General features: G+C 42.3%; 1 protein-coding gene across 1 annotated transcript; it reads right to left on the bottom strand.

The window, feature by feature from the left end:
* Nucleotides 1-8207: 8207 nt before the first annotated feature.
* Nucleotides 8208-17685, bottom strand: rgs17 (regulator of G protein signaling 17; the record flags this gene model as incomplete). Its single annotated transcript, XM_079168550.1, has 5 exons — nt 17573-17685; nt 13992-14122; nt 9411-9485; nt 9085-9316; nt 8208-8396 (listed from the first exon to the last, which is right to left on the bottom strand). Exons 1-5 carry the CDS (start codon nt 17573-17575, stop codon nt 8208-8210), a joined length of 630 nt encoding a protein of 209 aa, XP_079024676.1. The 5' UTR covers nt 17576-17685.
* Between the last annotated feature and the right edge of the window lie 3107 nt (nt 17686-20792).

Genomic DNA, 20792 nt, shown 5'->3' with positions numbered 1-20792 from the left:
CTTCATGGCGCATTACCGCCACCAACTGGAATCGAGTGTGGATCAGTAAATCAGTAAAGAAGGGAAAGTGATTGTCTGCACCAAATGTTATGTCAATCAATCCATTTCCAGAGACATGTCTACCTCATGGTGGCGCTGCAAGAAAAGTAAGATGATCACCAAAGTAAGCAGGATTCATCCTCTTGGGACCATGAATGTCTACAAAATTACCAGATTATCAGTAAAATACTTCAGTCTGGACTAAAGTGGGGGACCGACCAGACAACGGACCATCACTGCCATCCATAGAGCTTCACCACTTCCTTTTCATAGCGAGCACAAACCTTTTTATTTGTTAAGTTGCAAGTGTCTCAAAATCAAATAATGCTCCATCACAGTGCAATGTTAACAAACACTGTGTATCTACAGGTTGTATACGGATTATCTCCCACACCTCCATTCAAAGAAAGACACACTCACATTTGGCAAAAATCTATTGAGTATTTATTGTAAGTTGTTACATTTAGATTTCTTTCTCTAGCAGCACTATTTAAATTACAGATATTCAAGGGCAGTTACCATAGATTGGAGTTTTCTCTTAATGCAAGATGTCATCGTGTAAACAAAGAGAGACTGAACCGTAGATCAAAATGTACCACAACTTAACACGCTGTTAACGTGACGGTGATCTATGTGACGTTAGAGGATGATGAACAACAATTTGAGTATTTTGAGATAAAAGGAAGAAATAAAAGACAATGGCTAAAATAAACCTGTTTCTAAAATGAATTAAAATAGTACAAAACATAGTGAACAGCTTCAACATGTTTAGTGCCCGTTTACAAAGTCTTCAGGTCTGTTGGTTACATGTCGATGAAAGTAGATTATTGTGGATGATTCAGAGAGATGACACAAAAACCCACAAAAGCAACGTGAAGAGACAAATAAAACGTGTTTCGTAAGGAACATTTTGAGTCCAAGAGAACAACAGATTTTATATTCAGACAACTCCTTTGACCCCTTCACATTGAAACAAAAGGTAGATTACAATTTTGGCACATTTTATCCACCAAAGACACATTGTTGTACTTCCTGGGACAGTTTCATTCTTTTTATTTTGTCGTCTTATTTTACGTAGCTCATATATTTTTTTGAATACATTTATTTTTTTAAGGAATAGCTTGACTTTTCCTTGTGGAGAGTTACATCAGAAGCCACTGTCAAGTCTGTATAATAAATATGAAGATGGAGTCAGCAGGCGGTTAGCTTAGCTTAGCAAAAACGATTCTTTGAACCGTTATGAGATAGTCTAACACATTCAACAATAAATAGTTGTTTTTGCAATGTATTTTTGTACGCATTAAGGGAAGGAGATAAACCAGTGGGCTTTAGATTTGGGCAGAGCCAAGCTAGCGGTTTCACACCGTTAGTCTTGGCTAGCTAGTCCTAGCTAAGCTAAGCTAACTGACTGCTGGTTGTAGCTTCATAGTTAGCGCACAAATACGAGAGTTGTATCGATCTTCTCATCATACTCTTGGCAAGGAAAGCGCAATTTACAATTTTACACAGCTACTGTAAATTTGTTAAGCAAGATGCGACTTTAAGAAAAAAAAATCCACATTTTCTCAACAAGACTTGGGTGTAAATATTTCTTTAATCTTGATTCTACTGTCCTCACAGTCAACAGTAACATGTGTATTGTATTATCATGCACAGATTGCAAACATCAACATAATTAAATGTTTCTCACAATGTAGCTAAAAAATGACTTAATGCTCAGTGCTGTTGAATTTGTACCAACTCTGTCTTAAATTACAGATTCACGTCCCTGTAAAATGAGGCTAGATGGGACGAGTCCCTCCTGTGATATTCTACAACAGAGGATGATGTTTCATCAATGTTGGACTGATAAGATAGGAAAGTAAGTAAGTACTCAGGGAGTACTGCATCTCAGGGCGCTTTAAAACAGCGAATCAGATCCTTTGGCAGCACAAAATTGCTCTGCAAGTCATGTATGTGGAAACAACCAACCATGGTCTCTATTCGTTAATACAAAGAGGGTCATTTTGTCATTCTGGCAATTCATGAGACACTCGAAACAAGAATTAAGAACCATAACCGTCAATATTAGTGAAACATACTAGAAGAAAAATATGAACCTCTCAAAAGAGTTTCTGATATTTTTAATTGTCTGCATACTGCAGTACTTGAATACATACTCATACAGTATCGTTTATAGCAAATAACTGAATTATTTCATTTATTTAGCAAAAAGCATGCTGAATAGAAAAAATGTATTTTTTTTTTCACCGCATAAAGTGACAGTAAAATTCTTTATATTGTCACCTGCCGATCATCTCTCGACGGCTGTGATATCTACAACGGCATGACAAGAACCAAGAGGCTTAGGCATCTAAATCAATAAAGAGAAAAGTGATTGCCTAAAACTGTTGAAACCAACTTCAACCAGGTACCTGCACAAATATAATCTCTTTCCTAAAGTAGCACAAACACCTCTGGAAGAGGTACAAAAAAAGACAATATGAGGGTGTCAGTAGGAGGAACAAACATCAGCGTCATTTTTGCTGTAAAACAGGAACGTCGCTGCTCCAACTGCTATTAACAGTGTTGTATGTGTGATGTTACAGAGAGAGAAAGTGAGACACGGAGAAGACAGAAGAGAGACAGAAAGAGATCTCGAGGTCTGTAGTGAAGCTTAAAGAGGCACCAAATCCAACTGAGGGAACACACAAAGCAGGATAGGTTTCAAACCAACGTCAGTCGATAAACCTATGTTTCTTTAGTCCCGATGCACTGTGAGGAACTGTGGGCAAAAAAAGCTATACAACATCAACCCTCCGATTCTCATTTCCGTCTCGGATCAGGAGCTGAATTTTTTATAAAGAATTAAAAAAACAAATTATTTGACCTAAATCAACCCTCAACGCAAAGCTAAAAGTGGCCCATAACAGCTGAGTGAACGGTCTTACAAGTAACGTATTACTGACTTTTCTTACATCTTGCATTAGTTGAGTATTTAAAAAACAAAACAGTAAGCCCACTTTTGCTGATGTGTTCCTCATCAACGCTACTCTTTTAGCACAGTGATAGTCTGACTGGATGTGGCTACAAAAAGAACAAGAAGTTGAACAATAGAAAAATAAGTTGCTGTTGTTTGCCGACGACGTGGTGTTGTACACATACAATTACAAATCCACACTAACAACTGTGCAGTGTCCACTGAAAAACGATAAAATGTTAAATATTTCACAAAGTGTCTTTTTTAAATTTCATTAATGGATTACCGATATTAAAAATGTGACTTACGTACAATATGGACAGTGCACATGCTCCAACTCAGCCCTTCAAAGTTAGACTACCTTATATCCTCATAGGTTTTTGCTTTGCTGCCTTACTTTGGTCTGTGACCACTAGCTTTTGGTGGCTAATATTAGCTAATGCTAGCCAACTCTGCTCAGATCTCGCCCTTTAAATGACATTACTGGGTCAGTTTGGGGACTTTTATGACTTGACTCTATTTGTTCTACTTTTACACAATGTTTTTTTATCACTGTCACCGGAGGAAACGATGGCCTTTGTTTAGCAACAATTATAGTCTTGTTTTAAAAAGGACTAAATGTGAAAAACGAGTCCTGTGTGGCCTGAATACCTTATTTGCCTCACAGGCTGGATAACAATAGTTTGGAGATACTGCACAGGGTCAGCTACAAGTGCTGTAGCCTGAGCAATAAGAGTCTTTACTGACAGTCAGTCAACTTTATAGTCAGTCGAGTTCCAGTCGTCTATAATATCATCTCACCAAGACTCCAGCACACAGCCACATGTCAGACAACAACACATTTATTTGTTTTCAGCAATGTTTCTTTTTTTTATCATCACGAAGGCATATACTATTTTTCTCTGTATATTACTTGTTATATATCTATATATCTCTCTCTCTCTCTATATATATATAGATATATATTTAAAATATTTATATAGAAACAAAAATAAGCGTACATTTTTGCTGAATAAGATTGAAGAATATCAGCAAAGGGCATTGTAAACCATGGTCCATCTAAAACAAGTGAAAGGTACGGTAGCTCGCCCTTTCCCAACTCACCCACAGTAACAGATTTGCATAGGCAAAAATGGGATTAGCCCTTAGACAGTGGATTCCTGAATTCTTTATAGAGATGCAAAATCTAGTTCAGCTCAGCACAATTAAAAACATACATACAAACAAAAAAATAAATGTTGACTAGGCCAAGCTCTCTTTAACCCCTCTGGTCATATACATAGTCATTTTTCTGTGCACATTTTTGTTTACAGTGTTAGGCTTCAAGTAGATCTAAAAACAACTTGTACATTGACAACTAGATGTGAAATAAATTAACCAACATGAGAGGTAGTGAAAAGCCTACAGAGACGTTTGTTGTTGTTGTTGTTGTTTTTTTATACAAAGAAAAAAAAACCGTGTCAGTAAGGCCAAAGCTTCTCAATCCTCCTCCCCTCCATCAGGACACTTCAGCTCTCAACCTTTTTGCAGTCAATTAAACCACAGCCACGTTTCAGAAACCCGCTCACTTGGAACCCATGGAAATTTAAAGACAAAACTTCAAACCCAGCGCTGGACACTACATCACTTCACATCATCATGATCATTGCTTGTAAAAATCTACATTTGAAATGCAGTTATTAAAAATAAACAACCGTGTACTCCCCCCCCCCCCCCCCCCTACTGTGTAAAAGTCACAATAAATCAAGAGGAAAAGGACGTGCGCCTGTCCTCGCTGTAAAACACCGTTACCTGGGTCTCCGCTGTCTGTCCTCCCTGTAAACCCTGTAAAGTGCTCTTGGAGTCAGCACTGGGCAGAGACCTGCTGGCTTCTCTGCTCACACTAGGGACAGTTAGCTCCCCACGGAGTATTTAATAAGGTACATACATCTCACAATTTATAAATGTAAACTTGGTTTAATTGCACCATGATTTCATTATCTGGTTCTTGGTGAAACATTCTCGCGTTGATAACTGTGTGGACTCAGCAACAAGGAAACGTAGCTGTACTGTGCAGAAGAGGGATTTGTCTGCAGGGGAGCCTTACGAGTGACAGGCGTTCTTCTACGGAGTCAAAAAAAGTCACAAAGTTGTCCAAACACAACATCTAAAACTGCTCCAAGGAGTACGTTTGGCAACTGATCCTTCCGTATCAGAATTGGTTGATTACACTGTATTCTTATGCTTCTGATCAACTGAGCGCATGCACGCACAGCTCTTCATTACAGCAGCTAAGCGTCATCAATCGAGTCCTTATGGGTATTCATGTAGTCTGGATGTGAGCACTGTATTGCCAAAGATTAAATACAGTATATGTTCACTAAGGAACATTGCAACTGTTGTTGATTATTGGTTTAGACTTGCCTTCTTGACGTTACAGTGTCAATTTTACCAATTTATAACCAATACTTTAATCTTTTGTAGTAATATACTAGCCTGGTTTTGACATGGCTTCTTCATCAAGTTAGCATTTTAACTCTGTAAGTGAATATACGTCTGGAGGAAAACTCAAAATCCTATGGACTTTTTTTTCCATTGAGTCTCTAGTAAAGGTACATTTAATAATCTGTGTTTTTATTCAAGTCTTCTTGTAAAAACTTGCAAATGCTAACTAGAGGTAGCCAGTTTCTCCAACAGTGGCTTTACAATATTTTCAGTATTCTGAAAGGTGTAGTTAGTCGTTTATAAGATAAACTTCTGACAATTCAAAACCAATCTAACATAGTGGGACACAGCTTCAAAAAGACTCCGATCTATAATCACAAACTACATCCAATTGCACTTCAATAGTCTGCTGGGCATCTTGCACCGTCTACTCTTGAATTTAATCTAGACCAAACTTGGCACGTGAACTTCAGGTAGTTAAAGGAGATGGCAACATGGATGCTTACATTTATCGGTATTTATCGGTGGCACTGTTTCATTGACACTTCAATACGGCCACCAAACCAAGAGGTCAGCTATCCATCATATTACACAATGATTATACTTGGAGGCCCAGTTAATTAAACAAAACAGCATATACTGCATTCATGCACTTTCTATCCACAGGCCAGGAACAAAGTTCAAATGTTCACATCATCAAAAAACTGAATATCCTTTTAAAAAAATGTTAAATGGGACATTTGGCAAGAACCCCTTAAAGTTTTTTTTCTACATTTTTCTGTTAAGTGTGTAACTGTACCATACACACACACACACACACACACACACACACACACACACACATAGCCATTATCATCGCATGCTGTCAAAGTCGGATTAGAAAAACAAACCAGAGTGTGTGAGGGCTGGCAGTGGGATGGAGGATTAGCATGGCTAGCACAGGCATGCTGGCTGCTTGCCTACAGCATGCTGAAACCTAGTTAGCCGTGTTGAGAGGGCTAGCATGTAGCATGACTACGCATACTAGCTAGCCCAGTACGGTAGCAGGTTAGCATTATTATACCAACCCTCTTCACGAGCTCTGGTACAAAAAAAAAGAAAAAAAAAGAAGAGTGTTTTTAATGGGCAGTAGCTAACTGACGGACTACCATACACTCTACCAGCTCCATCTGCTGGAGAAACACACATGCACCATAAAGGCCGAGACTCTACAGCCTGGCAACAAGTCACATCTGATATCTCTTCACAGCATCTTTGACATCATGTTTGGCACCCGGGTCACGTGGCTGCAACGTGATACTGCACGTCCATTCCTAAAGCTAATGCCTTACAGACAAAAGCCAGGGCTTGATATCCCTACCAGTTAGATCAGTGCCTGCTGCATCTGCTTATGTTCTCAGAGTAGAACCAGCTTTTCATAAAACACTAAAAAAGGTAAACCCTCTTTTTCTGCGCAAGAATTCCAAAATGTAGATGACTATTTGGAGTCAGCGGTGTGTTTTTTCCCCCCCACATGGGGCACCTGTGCTTGTGATGGTCTGAGTTGGAGGGAGGAGGACGGAGGGAGGGAAAAAAGACGGGAGGTAGGGATCGTTGGACAAACTGTGGTTGCCTTCCAGAAAAACTCCAGCAGCGCTTGGTCTGCATTTTCTTACACGTAAAGGCATTGTGATTTTCTCAGTGGAGAGATTTTTTTTTGTCTAAAGTTCATGGGTAGTAATAATACATGTAGCTGCCCAACCACAATTCTAGCCCTTACTTCTCCCAGTTAAAGAATCCTAAAGAAGGAAAGTGCTTGGACGGACGGATGGATGGACAGGTGGACGGATGGATGAATGAGTAGGTGCTGCTGCCTTTTGCTGCAGAAGCCATCAAATCTCCTCAATAAAAAACTGCAGTAAGCTTAAAATTGGCAGAAGTGTACTTTTTTTTTCCCCTTCACTGAATGTAGACATCCAGACAGAGAGACAGGTCCCCTGTCTTAATACATCTCAATATTCAAAAACGGTTGCAGTCCGCGGCTTACATCGTCAAGCTACTGTTGAGAGAGAGAGAGAGAGAGAGAGAGAGAGAGAGAGAGAGAGAGAGAGAGAGAGAGAGAGAGAGAGAGAGAGAGAGAGAGAGAGATACATGCAGAGCCAGTGCTTCTAACTGGTTAAACGGGCAGAGACGCCACCACCACTACCAACTAGGTGTCATGTTTGGACAGTAAAGAAGTTAAAAACAAAATTGTACACATCTGAGGAATGGGACAGAATTAGAAAAACAAAAGAATGAGTAAGAGAGAGAGAATATTAAAAGTGAGAGAAGAAAGCATGAGGTCTAAATATTACAGTACGGGAACAGTTGGCTTGTCCTTTCTGTCTCTCTCTCTCTCTCTCTCTCTCTCTCTGTCCCCATCGACTGAGGAGTCCTTGTCCACAGTTAACCAGCAGCTGGCCATCAGGTTGGCCATTTCAACCGACAGCTGACAAGTGGGTTGGCCAGTCAACCGTAACAAACAGCACAAATTGCTAGCAAAACAATCACTGGCCAGCATTAATGGTCTTAAATTGACCAATAACCAACCAGCGAAGGCCGACCTGGCTCCAGTGGAGAACTGGATATAAATTGCTTAAAAAATATAAATAAAAAAAACAACCAGCTATCTTGGATGTCATTCAGTCTTTTCAATCAAAAAACAGGGAGAGATTTTCCAAACCCGACTTCTGGCACCATAGTAGTATTTGAAGTTTAAGTAGTAGTCTCGTTGGCGTACGATGGCGATGAGGGAGGGTGGAGGAGTCTAGGTGTCGAGGCAGGTGCGCCTCATGTTGGCCAGGAGGTCTCTGTAAACGGAGGAGTTGAGGAAACGTGGGAAGGAATCGCGGTGCATCAGGGTGTAGATCTGGAACTGGGCCTCCTCGTACATCAGGTTGCTGGGCTCCGTCAGGGTCTGGTTTATTCCTTCTCTGACCCGCGAGTCCAGACTCACCTGGGAGGAGGAAAACAAATTTGATGTTTCTAAGAGACTACCAGTGGCTTCATTAATACATGACAACTTACTCCACAGGAAGATGTGCTCAACATTAACTAAGAGTGCAAAGCCATAAAAAGTAAAAAAGTAAAGCGAGGCAGCGTTTTACCTCTGGGCTCCTAAATCACTAAATCCTAAATCACTAAACCTGAAAAACACACCCAAGTCGGGATTACTCGCGGTCGGAAACATCAGTGAAATACACTTAAAAGAGGTAATTTCCAAATAGCGGTATTAGTCGCATGCTTTGACATAACCACGGCGGTTATAAAGTGCAGCGTGGATTTAATTAGCGGAGGTATTTTGCTATAGCAGTAAAGTTAATAGTGTTATAAGTTAGTATCAAGGCTTACAGCGGGGAGATTTACTCACAGGGTAAAAAAACAAAACAAGTTCTGCCAGAAGTACTGGCTGCAACATCGGTGAACTACACCGAGCAGAAGTATTTATGTCCATACAGGAATATTAGGTGCTTGCTTTGACTTTGCTTGACTTTCTACAGTCACCGTGTGCAGAGACTATGAATGTCTGTATGACTGTATGAATGTCTGTACCGAACAACTTGCTGACATCGCCGTCTCTGGAGCCATGTCGCTAGCATGGCAGTGGTCACTTCTGCCCGTTCCAACACAAATACAGCCGGTACCTCTTTGGGTGACAATATGGACACGTAGTCTTCGTATATGATCCTGGACTTCTCCTCCACCACTGTGGGATCCGTCTCCTTTTTCAGCTCCTCACAGGCCAACCAGAAAAGCAGGTTGTCCTCGCTGTACTCCGAGAGCAGGAACTCCCGGAAGACCTCCCGGCCCTCCAGCGAGCGCAGCATCATCTCAAAGCTACGTGCCCACGACAGCACCTCGTCTAGACTGGGGTGTCTACAGTCGGGCAATAAAAAAAAAAAAAAAGAAGATGATTGACACAGAGTCATACTGACACAAACATGCAAGGAGGGATGATGGCTGGACTTACTGTTCTTCTCCAGCTTCAATACTGTCCATCTTGGTGCAGGTCTGTCGTTCACTCCTCTCAATCCTGTCTTCGGTCCTGAAAAAGGAGACGAGAAATGTTTGTGCTCGCCAAAACAAAAGTCTGGACTTGTTTTCTTAAATGAAGAGTTCCAGTGAGATCAGAATTACATCTGACATACTTGTTGTTGTCTATATTTACGTAGCATTAAGGCTGCAACAGCACATTGACTGTGATAAATATAGCACTTCTAAAAGATACAGCGTGATTTGTTATCGCTAATTTCTCACCATGCAAATCAGCATTCACCATCCTCTGTTACCACCAAAGACAAAAAATTAAATGCATCCTCACTAAGGACATCCAGAGCCAATCAACAAGATCATTATCAGTAAGTGTCAGGGCTAAAAAGGTTTGTTTCACCGAGAGTTTGACCCATCCTTACAACTAAAAGTGAAGATATCTCAACCTGCACTTCTGTTGGAGTACCATATGCAGCCGGTCATGGGGGGCTCAAGTCAGCACTATTCAATAAGAGGAAAGGGTTTCAATCCAAAGACCTGTGTGCACTAATCTCTGCTGAATCTCTAGATTGATTAATCAAAGACGCAGAGTTCATCTCTTCCAGCCATCAATAGAACTCGGAAGCATCAGTGCGAGCTCGAAGCGACACGTTCAGAGTCCGTACAGTGAAAACCTTTATGTACATAAACACTTGAAACACACCCGGTAGCCTCTCTGTCTATCGTAGCTCAGTCACACATGCCGAGTCCACAATGCAACACACTCTGAGCCGTCTATTTTTGTCGCACCATGGAGGCTTTTTCCTTCCTCTTGCCGTCTCTTGTCAAAGTCCCCATTGTGCGGTAGCAATAAGCTAAGCTAGCCACAGCCCGCGGGCTTCCTCACAATACAGCTAAATATACAGGCGGTTCTTCACAGCTGTTTTGCATGTGATGTGTGGATGGAAATAGAAGGCACCCCGACTAGATAAGGGCCCTGTGTGAGGGCGGATGAGGAGGGGTTAGAAAGAGGATGGATAAAGAACGAAACATAACAGTATGCTGTGACCCATTAGGGCGGTCGACTGATGTTCTAAAATCAAATATGATAAAATAAGATACATCTTTATTCATCCAGAAGGAAATTATTGTGCCAGAGTTTGATCATTTTAAATAGATCAATAAAAACTTTCTGCATGATATTGAGGGTAATATTGTCAATGATAATGAAAAGTAATAAAAAGTATTATATTGCACATAATATATTGAAAGTCATATTGCACAATGTTGAAAAAAGTAATAATATATGTTATATATATACACACACACACACACACACAGATGTATTAGAATAGGTTTGTTGATTATGAAAACATTACAGCACTACTGCGGCTGTCTGCCTCATGCGCACTGAATGCACCGCATGATGGGAGTCAAACAATGTCACTTTCATTAAATGAAAATGAAATGTAACATTTTACTGGGAACCCCACTGGGAGAGAGACCTGAACAGCTCCTAGTTCAATTCAATTCATTTTGTACAGCCCAAAATCACAAATTTGCCTCAAAGGGTTTCACAATCTGTAGACAGACGACATCCTTCGTCCCGGGACCTTCACGTCGGTTACATAGAGGACATGTAAACAAAACATGTCCCTATCAGCTGTGCGCTTCAGGTGAGACTGGAGACGTAACCACATAAAAGAAAGGTGAGTAGTACTTGCTGTCTTCGGACATTTGTACCTTTTAAACAGTTTTAAATGGTCACTTTATTTTAGTTTTTTTATAGTAAAATGAGGAGCTATCGAACACATAACTCCTCATTTCAACTTCACAAATCAGCTGTTCCTCGGCCACTGCGGCGATTTCAAAGTGGCCGACAAGAATAAATAGAAACAAGGCGTCTGACAAAAAAGTTAACCGATCTCACAGATCGTAAAAATAAAAAGTGACACAGAGATCATTCAGTGGTTTACATAACTGACACAAACCTGCACTGAAAAAAAGGGAAACCGTCCCTCCGAACCTTAACGCTAAAAGTAAACAAAGACGTCGGGTCCTGAAGACAGATTTCCAGGATCATTCCATGGATATCTGACACCAGCATTTGATTGAGAATCACCCAGCGGACTCACAGAGCGCTCACTACAGGGGCCCAGTCCACAAGCTGCCACCACTTCAGATGAAGTGGTGTGAAAGGAGCAGCACATTCACCATTCACTGCCTGAAAACAATGTTTCATTCACTCTTCTCTCCCAGGCGAGAGCGAAGCCGCAGTGAGGCTGCGGCCGGAGCTACGCAGCAGTTACTGGTTTTGGTGCCTTGCTCAGGGGCAGTAAGTATTAGCACACCGTTGTGTATTCTTTTCTCTCTAATTTCAGGAACTAAAAAAGGTGCAACTAATGATTGTTTGCTTCGTAAAATGTGACAAAAATGTCACAAAATGCCAACCATAATTTCCCGAAACCCAAACTGACATATCTTCCAAAAGCCAAAGATATTCAGTTTACAATGAAAAACATCAAATATTCACATTTTGAGAAGCTTTAACTGGAGCATTTTTTAGAATTTTACTGAAAAAATATTTGCTAAATTGTTACAGATCAATATTTTATCAATCCACTAATCGATGAATTATCTAATTCTTTTCTTGCCATCTTTCCATTCAATTGTTAAACAAATTTTAAGCAAATAAATGTGAAGCAGGCTTCGTTTCCATCGACTGGTTTGGAGCAAAAAAGCTCGGCTACAGCATAGCTTGTTTAGAACTTGGCACTTCCTGCTACACATCCACTGTTTAGCAGGAAGTGCCAAGTCCACCAGCAAACGGAGCAGAAGACGTAGAGTTTGCAAACCAGAAACAAAACAAGTCGGATTGGCCATTTAACTCATCGACAAGAGGAAGATGGAGAGAGGTCTTCAGGATCTCTTTTTCAGTTGGGTCCATGTTTAATGATGTCCGGACACAAAGTAAAGCATTCACATGTTACGGGAAAATCAGAGAAGATTCCAACAGCAAAGACGGCTGATCAGTCATTGGAGAACATGTTCGGGAAAGGCGTTTCCATAATCTATTTAACACATCGACTCGTTTTCTTAAGCGAGCCTAAAAACTCATTTTCACAATTGAGGAAGTTCTCTCAACCTTTTCTGTTTCCATAAAGCTTTTCTAATCCAGTACTTCAAATGTGAATAGATGTGAATGGAAACACGGCCAGTGACTGCCGGAGGTTTACCACCAATACACATCAACAAACACCCGACCGCTGCTGCTGCCGCCACCTTTTCATGCGTTGTGCATTTTATTTATTCCTCCAAAAACCAAAGAAACATTCCACTTAAAGATGAACGTCACAGAGCCTGTGTGCTTCAGTATTGTTGATATACAGTAAAGGAGAACGCCAACCAGTACACAAAAACACCAACAGCGGAAAAATTAAGTCATCCCGTACACTCCTATAATTACCTTTCAAACACACCTTTACCACAGACAGGAGCTGACCGTGCAGGAGCTGTTTTCTACATTTAACCGCCAAAAACCTGGCTGCTGCAAAATTTGGCCTTTTAAACCTGCAGGCTCTGAATCCAAAGCGTCGATGGTAATCAATGACTGAGAATTGTCCATCACCAAAGTGAGACAGGAAAACATACTGAAACAACAAACAGTTGAATGCAAAGAACACATCTTATTTTAATAGCTGGATTCAGGTGATGTGTCTGGTCGTGATAACATTCACAGATGAGATGTTGTCCTTATCTGAACCGATGGTCGACAGACAAAGGAAGCCCTTTGAGCCAAATCTGTGATTTTGGCCGATACAATTATTAATTAAACTGCTCAACCCTAGAATAAGAGCTGGTTTGTCCAAAGGGTTATTGGCTCCCAGCACTAGATCAGGTTCCAGTGCTGTGTCAGAATAAAGTCTGTATTTATTCAGATGAATTTATAGGGAATTATAGGGAATCAGCGTAACGTCACAGATTAGATAACAGGACCAACTGTTGTTTCAGGCACATGGGGTAATGTTTTGTTTCCTAAAGCAACTAACAAGGTATAAATAGTGCTGTGCAACCATTACAATTTTTAATCGCATGATTTTTTTTGCGATTAATTGATCCAACTTATAAATGCAATATACTGTGTGAACTGACAAGGACACTTACATGTGTATACTGACAACCTATCTCTGTGATTCTTATGATGAATAAAGTAAATTCAGACATTGCTTTGCTCACATTTTTGTACTTATGCTCCTGCTTCTAAGCATCCACTCTATTTTAAAAAGTTACTGGCTGCAAAAAAACACTGCCGAAAGTCACCAGATGACATCATATCACACAGATTTTGCCGTTGCTTTTTCTAAAACTCTTCACCGTAGTCATCAATGGGGCAAAGTGAACATTCATCGATGCAAATACTCGATAACAATTTTGACAATAGCGGCTTTAAATACAGTTTTCTCATCCTGAGCCAAAGTCTACCTGAAATAATGAAAAACTTAACAAAACTGGGTGGTATCAGATTCCGCAGAAACATGCGTTATAGTATAGTACAGTATAGTATAGTGTAGTGTTTTCTTACCAGAGACACTTGCAGCAGCCGCACCAGCAGAGGCAGCAGGTGTTGGGTCGGGGCTGTCCGGGGGCCTGGGGTGGGGCCTCGATGTGCGCCGCCTGCCTTTTTCTCATCTCCACTCCAATCACACTCCGGGGCTTCACAACGGACACACAAAGAAAAATAGTACTGTTTAAAACCCTTCAAATGAATAATAACATACGCAGAGAGTGCAGTTTCAAATTTGGACCCCATGTTTTACTTTTGGCCTCGCGAGCGATATGACTTATTAGAGGGGGAAAAAAATGTGTGTGAAAGAGTGATGAAGCGAGAGAGAGAGAGAGAGAGAGAGAGAGAGAGAGAGAGAGAGAGAGAGAGAGAGAGAGAGAGAGAGAGAGAGAGAGAGAGAGAGAGAGAGAGAGAGAGAGAGAGAGAGAGCCGGACCGAGAGGATTCCCTTCCTTGTACGGTTCGAGGGTTTCTGGCATTCAGCCACGTCTTTCTCTTGGCTTTGACAGACACTACACATTCATTTCGACGTCCGCAGACACCGACGGAGTAACAGGGTCGACAAATCACACTCGCAGACAGACGAGTGTTTGCAACGTATACACACAAATTCACGCACACACTCATATTAACCCGCTGTTGCCTTAAGAACGTGCAACATCCTTTGCAGAGGCAGGAGATGAGGATCAAAGCAGGGACAACAACAACTTAAAGGGGGACACATACAAGCTCATTAGAATATACCACCATCAGAGTATCTCCACCCACGGCTTGAGATCTACCTTTGCATAGGTGCACCATGTCTTTCTCACAAGCCAATCAGAGCAGACTGGGATTTTCTCTGGAGGAGGGGCTTAAAGAGACTAGGAGACGTTCAGACAGAGGATGAATACAGGGATTACTAAAAAAGACTGTATGAGGAAATCTACGTTTTGTGACTTTTGGTGTTTTAAAGGGTTAGTTTGGATTCACCAAAGTCACACAATAACCACACAAACTAACCGATGGAGGCGGCGGTAGACTAGCAACTCCTGTGTTCTGTGAGGTAAAATGACTGTTTTTTGTCAAAAGAGTCTGATTGCTTTGAACAGAATAAAATAATGTTATTGAGTGCAACAGTCCCAAAATAGGGCCAGTATTGTTCTTTAAGACTAAAATGTGTGCACGGTCAAACTATTTCTTATAACTAACTATAGCTTCTTAAATTCAACAGCCTGAGCAGCGTTTACCAAAAACTTTCCCTTTTTAACACTTCAGCAAGACTTTCCATTGCTTTACCACAGAACTGCCCACTAGTTCCAGTCTGTTCTCACTTAACATCACCGTGGACAATCCTGTGCCGGTCATCGCTGCGGGTCTCCCCCTGGCCTTTAGAGAGGCTTTGCAGGTGCAAGAGCCACTTTAACATCACACAACGGCCCCCCCGATAGGCAAACAACCCTTTAAGGCTGCTCAAAATAGAAATACCACACTCTTTAAGAACTTACTCTAATGTCAGAGATAATCACATACAGTCTAATAATGCTCCTTTTCACCTTCCTCCAAGCAGAAGAGAACACCTGGCTGGCTTTTAATGCGCTAAATAGGCCGGGGAAACCTTTACCACGCAATAACTATAACAGCCAAAAATCTACACCAGGAAACACGACGAAGATCGAATGAATTCTTCTCCCGTTACCAGATAGAGGAGATAATAACGATCACAGACTTCACTCCACAATCTGGGGCGTTTAAGCCTAATTTGAACAGGCGGTGCAACATGAAAAAAGCACTAATGAACTGCAGTCCACAAACTCTTACCTGCAAAGTCATGGCTCAAATTAAACTCCTCATTAAACACTTAAAAATCCAAATAAATACGAGTGCGCTCCAGTACCAACAGGGGAGCCTTCTATCTCTCGCTCTCGTTCCCTCCACTCTGCATCCGCAGATGCCATTTACTACAAGGATGATACAGTGCATAGCAGTTAAGGCTGAGGCGACCTGCCTGATATGCAAATGTTGTTGGAGTGGCCATCAGTTATTCAGCCGACCAGACAGCATCTGTGGAAAAACAGGCAGCTAGATGCAAACGACAGCGAGGGCACGGCTTTGTTCTAAACCCGGAGAGAAAGAGGCCGCATTGACACGACATGCAAATATAGAGCGGAAATACAAATAAACCCAGATGTGAGGAAAAGAAGAAGAGAGATGACCAAAAAAAAAAGAGAGAGCTACAAGATCTGCCAGAAAAGCAAAAAGGTTTTGTAAAGTAGTCAGACTCTCATTTTGTTAATTTAGACATAATTCAAAATTGCTTCAGGAGGCAAAATCCTCCATTTTGACTCTCATACCCATCCGTCTGAACCTACGTGATACTCCTCAGATTGCTTTGGTCTTACTTTGTATAATCCCCTTGGCTGTTTGTGTGTTCATCCAATCATCCAGCGTACTTTGAGGCCTCCACCTTACTTCACCATCACGTCAAGAGATTAGCCAAGAGATGAGCCCGAAATAATATCAGGAGCATCTACACGCAGGATAAACATCTTATCGTATCGTTTCGCACACATCACGGACACCAGCAGGTCGTCATCAAAGTAGAATTGTTGTTAACTTTCAGAGGATTTATTGGAATATAGCCTTAAGTTTTGTTTTGCACGTTTCAGGAACCATGCACAGTGAACATTGAGTACAGAGTCCTTCGGCAGAGCGCTAGGTGGAATCCGCCCAAACGGTGCAAAAAGAAGCCAAATTAGGCAGAAAACCGCCAAATCCGACGACACTGTGTCGTCACAAAATGTGTTGGTTTTTTTTCCAATTAAGGAAGCTATAGGTGGAACATTCATTCATACTCTCAGTGAGCAGGACTCCTGGCCAATGAGGAAGACAGAACTGAGAGGACTTTGCAAAAGAGGTTTATTCAGCGATGTATCTTTGTAACCCTGCGTGCGAGTCGATCAATTTTATACCCAAACCTGCCTCTTCACACGTTTTACCAGTTAAACAGATATTTACGTGTTGCCTTCCTCTCACTGACAAGAAGTGGAAATCTAAAAAAAAGATTGTGTCTCCCTATCGAATAATACAAAGGACCTGGTGCGTTTCTATTTTCTCCTTTTGTTTGGTTTATTAGCAACATTCCGTATCATCTTGATCACAATCGTTACAACATTAAAAGCATCGCTTACGCCGATAGCATATATAGCTGAAATATATGTGGGATACAAACAGCCACTGAGCTTCTTTCTTCTGATCTGATAAGTTGGGCTGCATTGTGAGAATAAAAGCTCTGGGCTGGAATAACAACGCGAAAGAAATGTTGTTTGTTCTGCAAAAACCTTAAACCTCCAAAACCTCAATCACAAACTGGTCACACCAGAACGAACACACTCATTTGTACTTTGGAGACATGTTGCGCCTCATTGAGGATATTTAAACCAACTCTTCATCAAACGTTTTTTCCTTCTTTGTCTGGATCTGAAACCCTTTAAAAAACACAAAGAGGTGATTATAACGTCTCATTCAAGCGACGTACTCATGGAGCTCCAATGTCTCCTTCGGGTATCAGCTGAACACCAACAAAGCATCACAATCATACTGGACAGGAGTCAAACTTACCATGAATTAGTGAGTTCCTAAAAACAGGTCAGACAGCGCAGTCATGGCGTGAGGTAATAGGTTGCTGGAGGATAGCAGGCTTGTCGACGGAGTGACCGACTGGTGGACTGTCTGGGCGTCTGTGTGGCTATCGGACCGGCTGTTTGGCTCGCTGGAAAGAGAGGTTACTGGTCTCACCATCCCTGATGGACTGGCACAAGAATGGGACACGAGAGCGGATATGAAATGCAACCACTTCCTCTCCTTGCTTCCTTATTTTGCTCCTCTTTTGTTTCACTCGCCGTCCCCCCCGCCTAGGCTTCCTGGGATCTCGGTGAAAGGGTCATTGGTGGACTTGAGAGTGCAGGGAGCAGCGAAGGTACAGCATCTGAAGAGCAAAACAGGGCAAACGGTCAACATTTTTATTTTTTTGGTTGCAAACAGTGCGGAAATATATGTGCTGCTTACGTAATGACATAAGTGCACACTGGCAAATGCTGCAGCGAGAGCAGGACCTGGTTTTAAATTCCCTTCGTACTCCGTCCCTGATCAATATAGCATGAGCATCTTTGATAGGAATCCTTTAAATTTGTTTTGACGTTACTTTAAAGTTGAAAAATAAACTTGTCAGTGCTCTCTGGTGGACACATTATGTCATGGTCACACTTGTTTAAGACCTGAAACGATTAGCTTTTGCTTCCCGCTTGTCAAAATGTGAGTATTTGGTGCTTTTCTGTTTTTGCCATAACAAATGTAATATCCTATATTTGAAGATGTTATCAGCATTGGCAACAATAATTTGTTGAAGCCCTAAAATGTTTCTAAACTACCTCAAACACGTCTTTGGCATTTCTGCACTGCATTTTCTTATCGCCCCAACATGTGCACTGATACATGTCTGTGATGTGCTACGGGGTGCGGTCAAAACAAGACGGAAAATATCAGGAAATAAACCAGATGCATCATCAATCATCGTCACATCGCTTTAACACTCCTCACGAGAAAGATCAAGCTCATCGGCGGTGTCACGGCCCCGACGCTCAATCACAGTCAGAAGCCGTTAGCTGGATTGTGTCTCTGACGGAAGCTGACGAACAGCCTGAAGGCGACGGGAGCTTCCTGGGTCGCTCTCATGCCGCATGTTTTCATACAGGAGTCACTGTTCAAACAACTTGCTTCCTCATAACAGCAGAAGTGTTCACATGTCGGACCTCAACACTGGAGGACTCTTTATGTTGCGAGCTATCACCAGTCTGCTGCAACGTAGCGAGGAAAATCAGCAAGTAAAAGACGTAAAAAAAAAAAACATTCCCTTAGCCGAGAGAGGCATCAATGAGTTGGAAAACAAACCTTCCCCTTGTACATTAAAAGTCTATGAAGAAATGTGCAAAGATAAGGCTCTTGAGTTGTACTTGTGAGAGTTTCAACTGCATGCTCCCAGGAGGAAGATGGCCACAGAGTCTCTTTAGTAACACGCTGAGCTGGAGCTCAAATAAGTCAATTAAGCCATTGACAGAGAAATGATCCGGAAACTGCAGTTGTTTGGTAATCTTTTAAGTCATTTCTCAACCAAAAATGTTGTTAAAGCTTCTCAACTGTGAAAGTGTGTGACTCTATCTGCTGTAGAACTGGCATTCTTTTGGGGTTTTGGACCGTTCCTCAGACAATATAAGACATTTGAAGAAGTCACCCTTGAATCTGGGATGATGCTTTTTCACTCTTGCCCATCCATCACCCTAAACAGGTGATAACCGGCTAATTACCCAATAATGAAAGTAACCGTTATTCGCAGCCCTAGCATGAACCAGAAAACAGTTTAGACTAATTAAAGGTAAATCATGTTGTTGAAGACGGTGTCGGCCGGACTCCACATCACATCAAAGAAATACGCACTCTAGCCATGTTGACTCTGAGAGAACAACCAGGAAGTCATCTTCCTCTTCTTAAATCTCAAATGTGCTGATGAAGTGATGAAGTGGCGACATCGCCTGGGCTCTTCCCACTCATGAGGTCTGAACTCCAGCAACACTTGTACGATAAAGAGCAACTTTTATTGTCAGAGCAACGCGTCTGTGGCCTTCCTCAGGGTCATCCTCCTCTGACTCAACACACCCATGGGAGACTGCAGAGTGGGTGCTCCCTCAGCTGTGCACGACAGGAGCACTTTCCACTGCGTGACAGTGGAGGAACAAAAAAAAAAGCCCCGAAATAAGTTTTTGTAAGAAGATAGTTGACGGTGGATGCATTGGACTTGAGCTGTCGCAGCAGTGGGTCTGTTGCATCTGCCTGCAGGCCTGTGCATATCTCCAGATAACAAGTAAGCTCATCGGACCCTGCTCTCTCTCCCTCTGTGCACTAGCTCTGCTGGCTAGCTGCTCGGGCTGGGTGTTGTGCACGGTACCCCCCACGGCCCCCACCCCCTGCAGCTGTCCGAACCATCTGAGCCCAGCCGCGGTGCAGGTCCGACCGGCCGTGGGAGAGAGGGAGATCCCCCTCCCAGCTGACACCACGGAGTGATAACCCGATGCGAGAGAGAGAGAGAGAGAGAGAGAGAGAGAGAGAGAGAGATAGCTGCACAGCGCAGACTGTCGCACCGAATTTTTTTTTTTTCTTCCAGAATTCAAACACCACCCACTTTCTACTTGCTAGCTTTAGCAAACAGCCCGAGATCCGCTATCTCTCTGCAGCGGGAGGAGGAGGAGGAGGAGGAGGAGGAGGAGGTGGCAGCAGAGCAGCAGCAGCAGCTAGCGCCGTGCTAACGTCAGCTAGCCAGCCCGTGTGGAGCATTAGCGCAGAATAATCAGCATCTTACCCCTTTGTGTCGGGCTGTCAGTGTCCTGGGGTGATGGGTTCACGAACGCGATGTCCCGATGCTCATTTAACGACATCGTAAATGGGAATCCTGCGGTGAAATGTCCATCGCCGCTGTTTTTTCTGCCATCCGCCCCACTTCAGCACCGAACGCCGCCGAGCCCCTGGATGCACTGCGCAGGCGCGCTGCCACCGCTGCTCTGTGGCTGCAGTCGGTGAGAAGATGCACTGCTGAGAGCTCCACACACATACACCCTCCGTAATGCATTTCGTGCCTGCTGCACAACAGCGCCGAAACACACGGTATTCATTTAAACACAATGCTGCATTGAGTTAAGTCAACGTGAAACGTTTCCAGGATAAAAATCCATCCATCCCAATCCAATACGATCGTAAAATATGGTCTGTTTGAGAGAGGATAACCACAGTA

This window comes from Pholis gunnellus, assembly GCF_910591455.1.
Source record: "Pholis gunnellus genome assembly, chromosome: 11".
NCBI lineage: Eukaryota > Metazoa > Chordata > Actinopteri > Perciformes > Pholidae > Pholis > Pholis gunnellus.
Note: the sequence above shows the minus strand (reverse complement) of the source record. Positions and strands in the feature narration are given on the sequence as shown.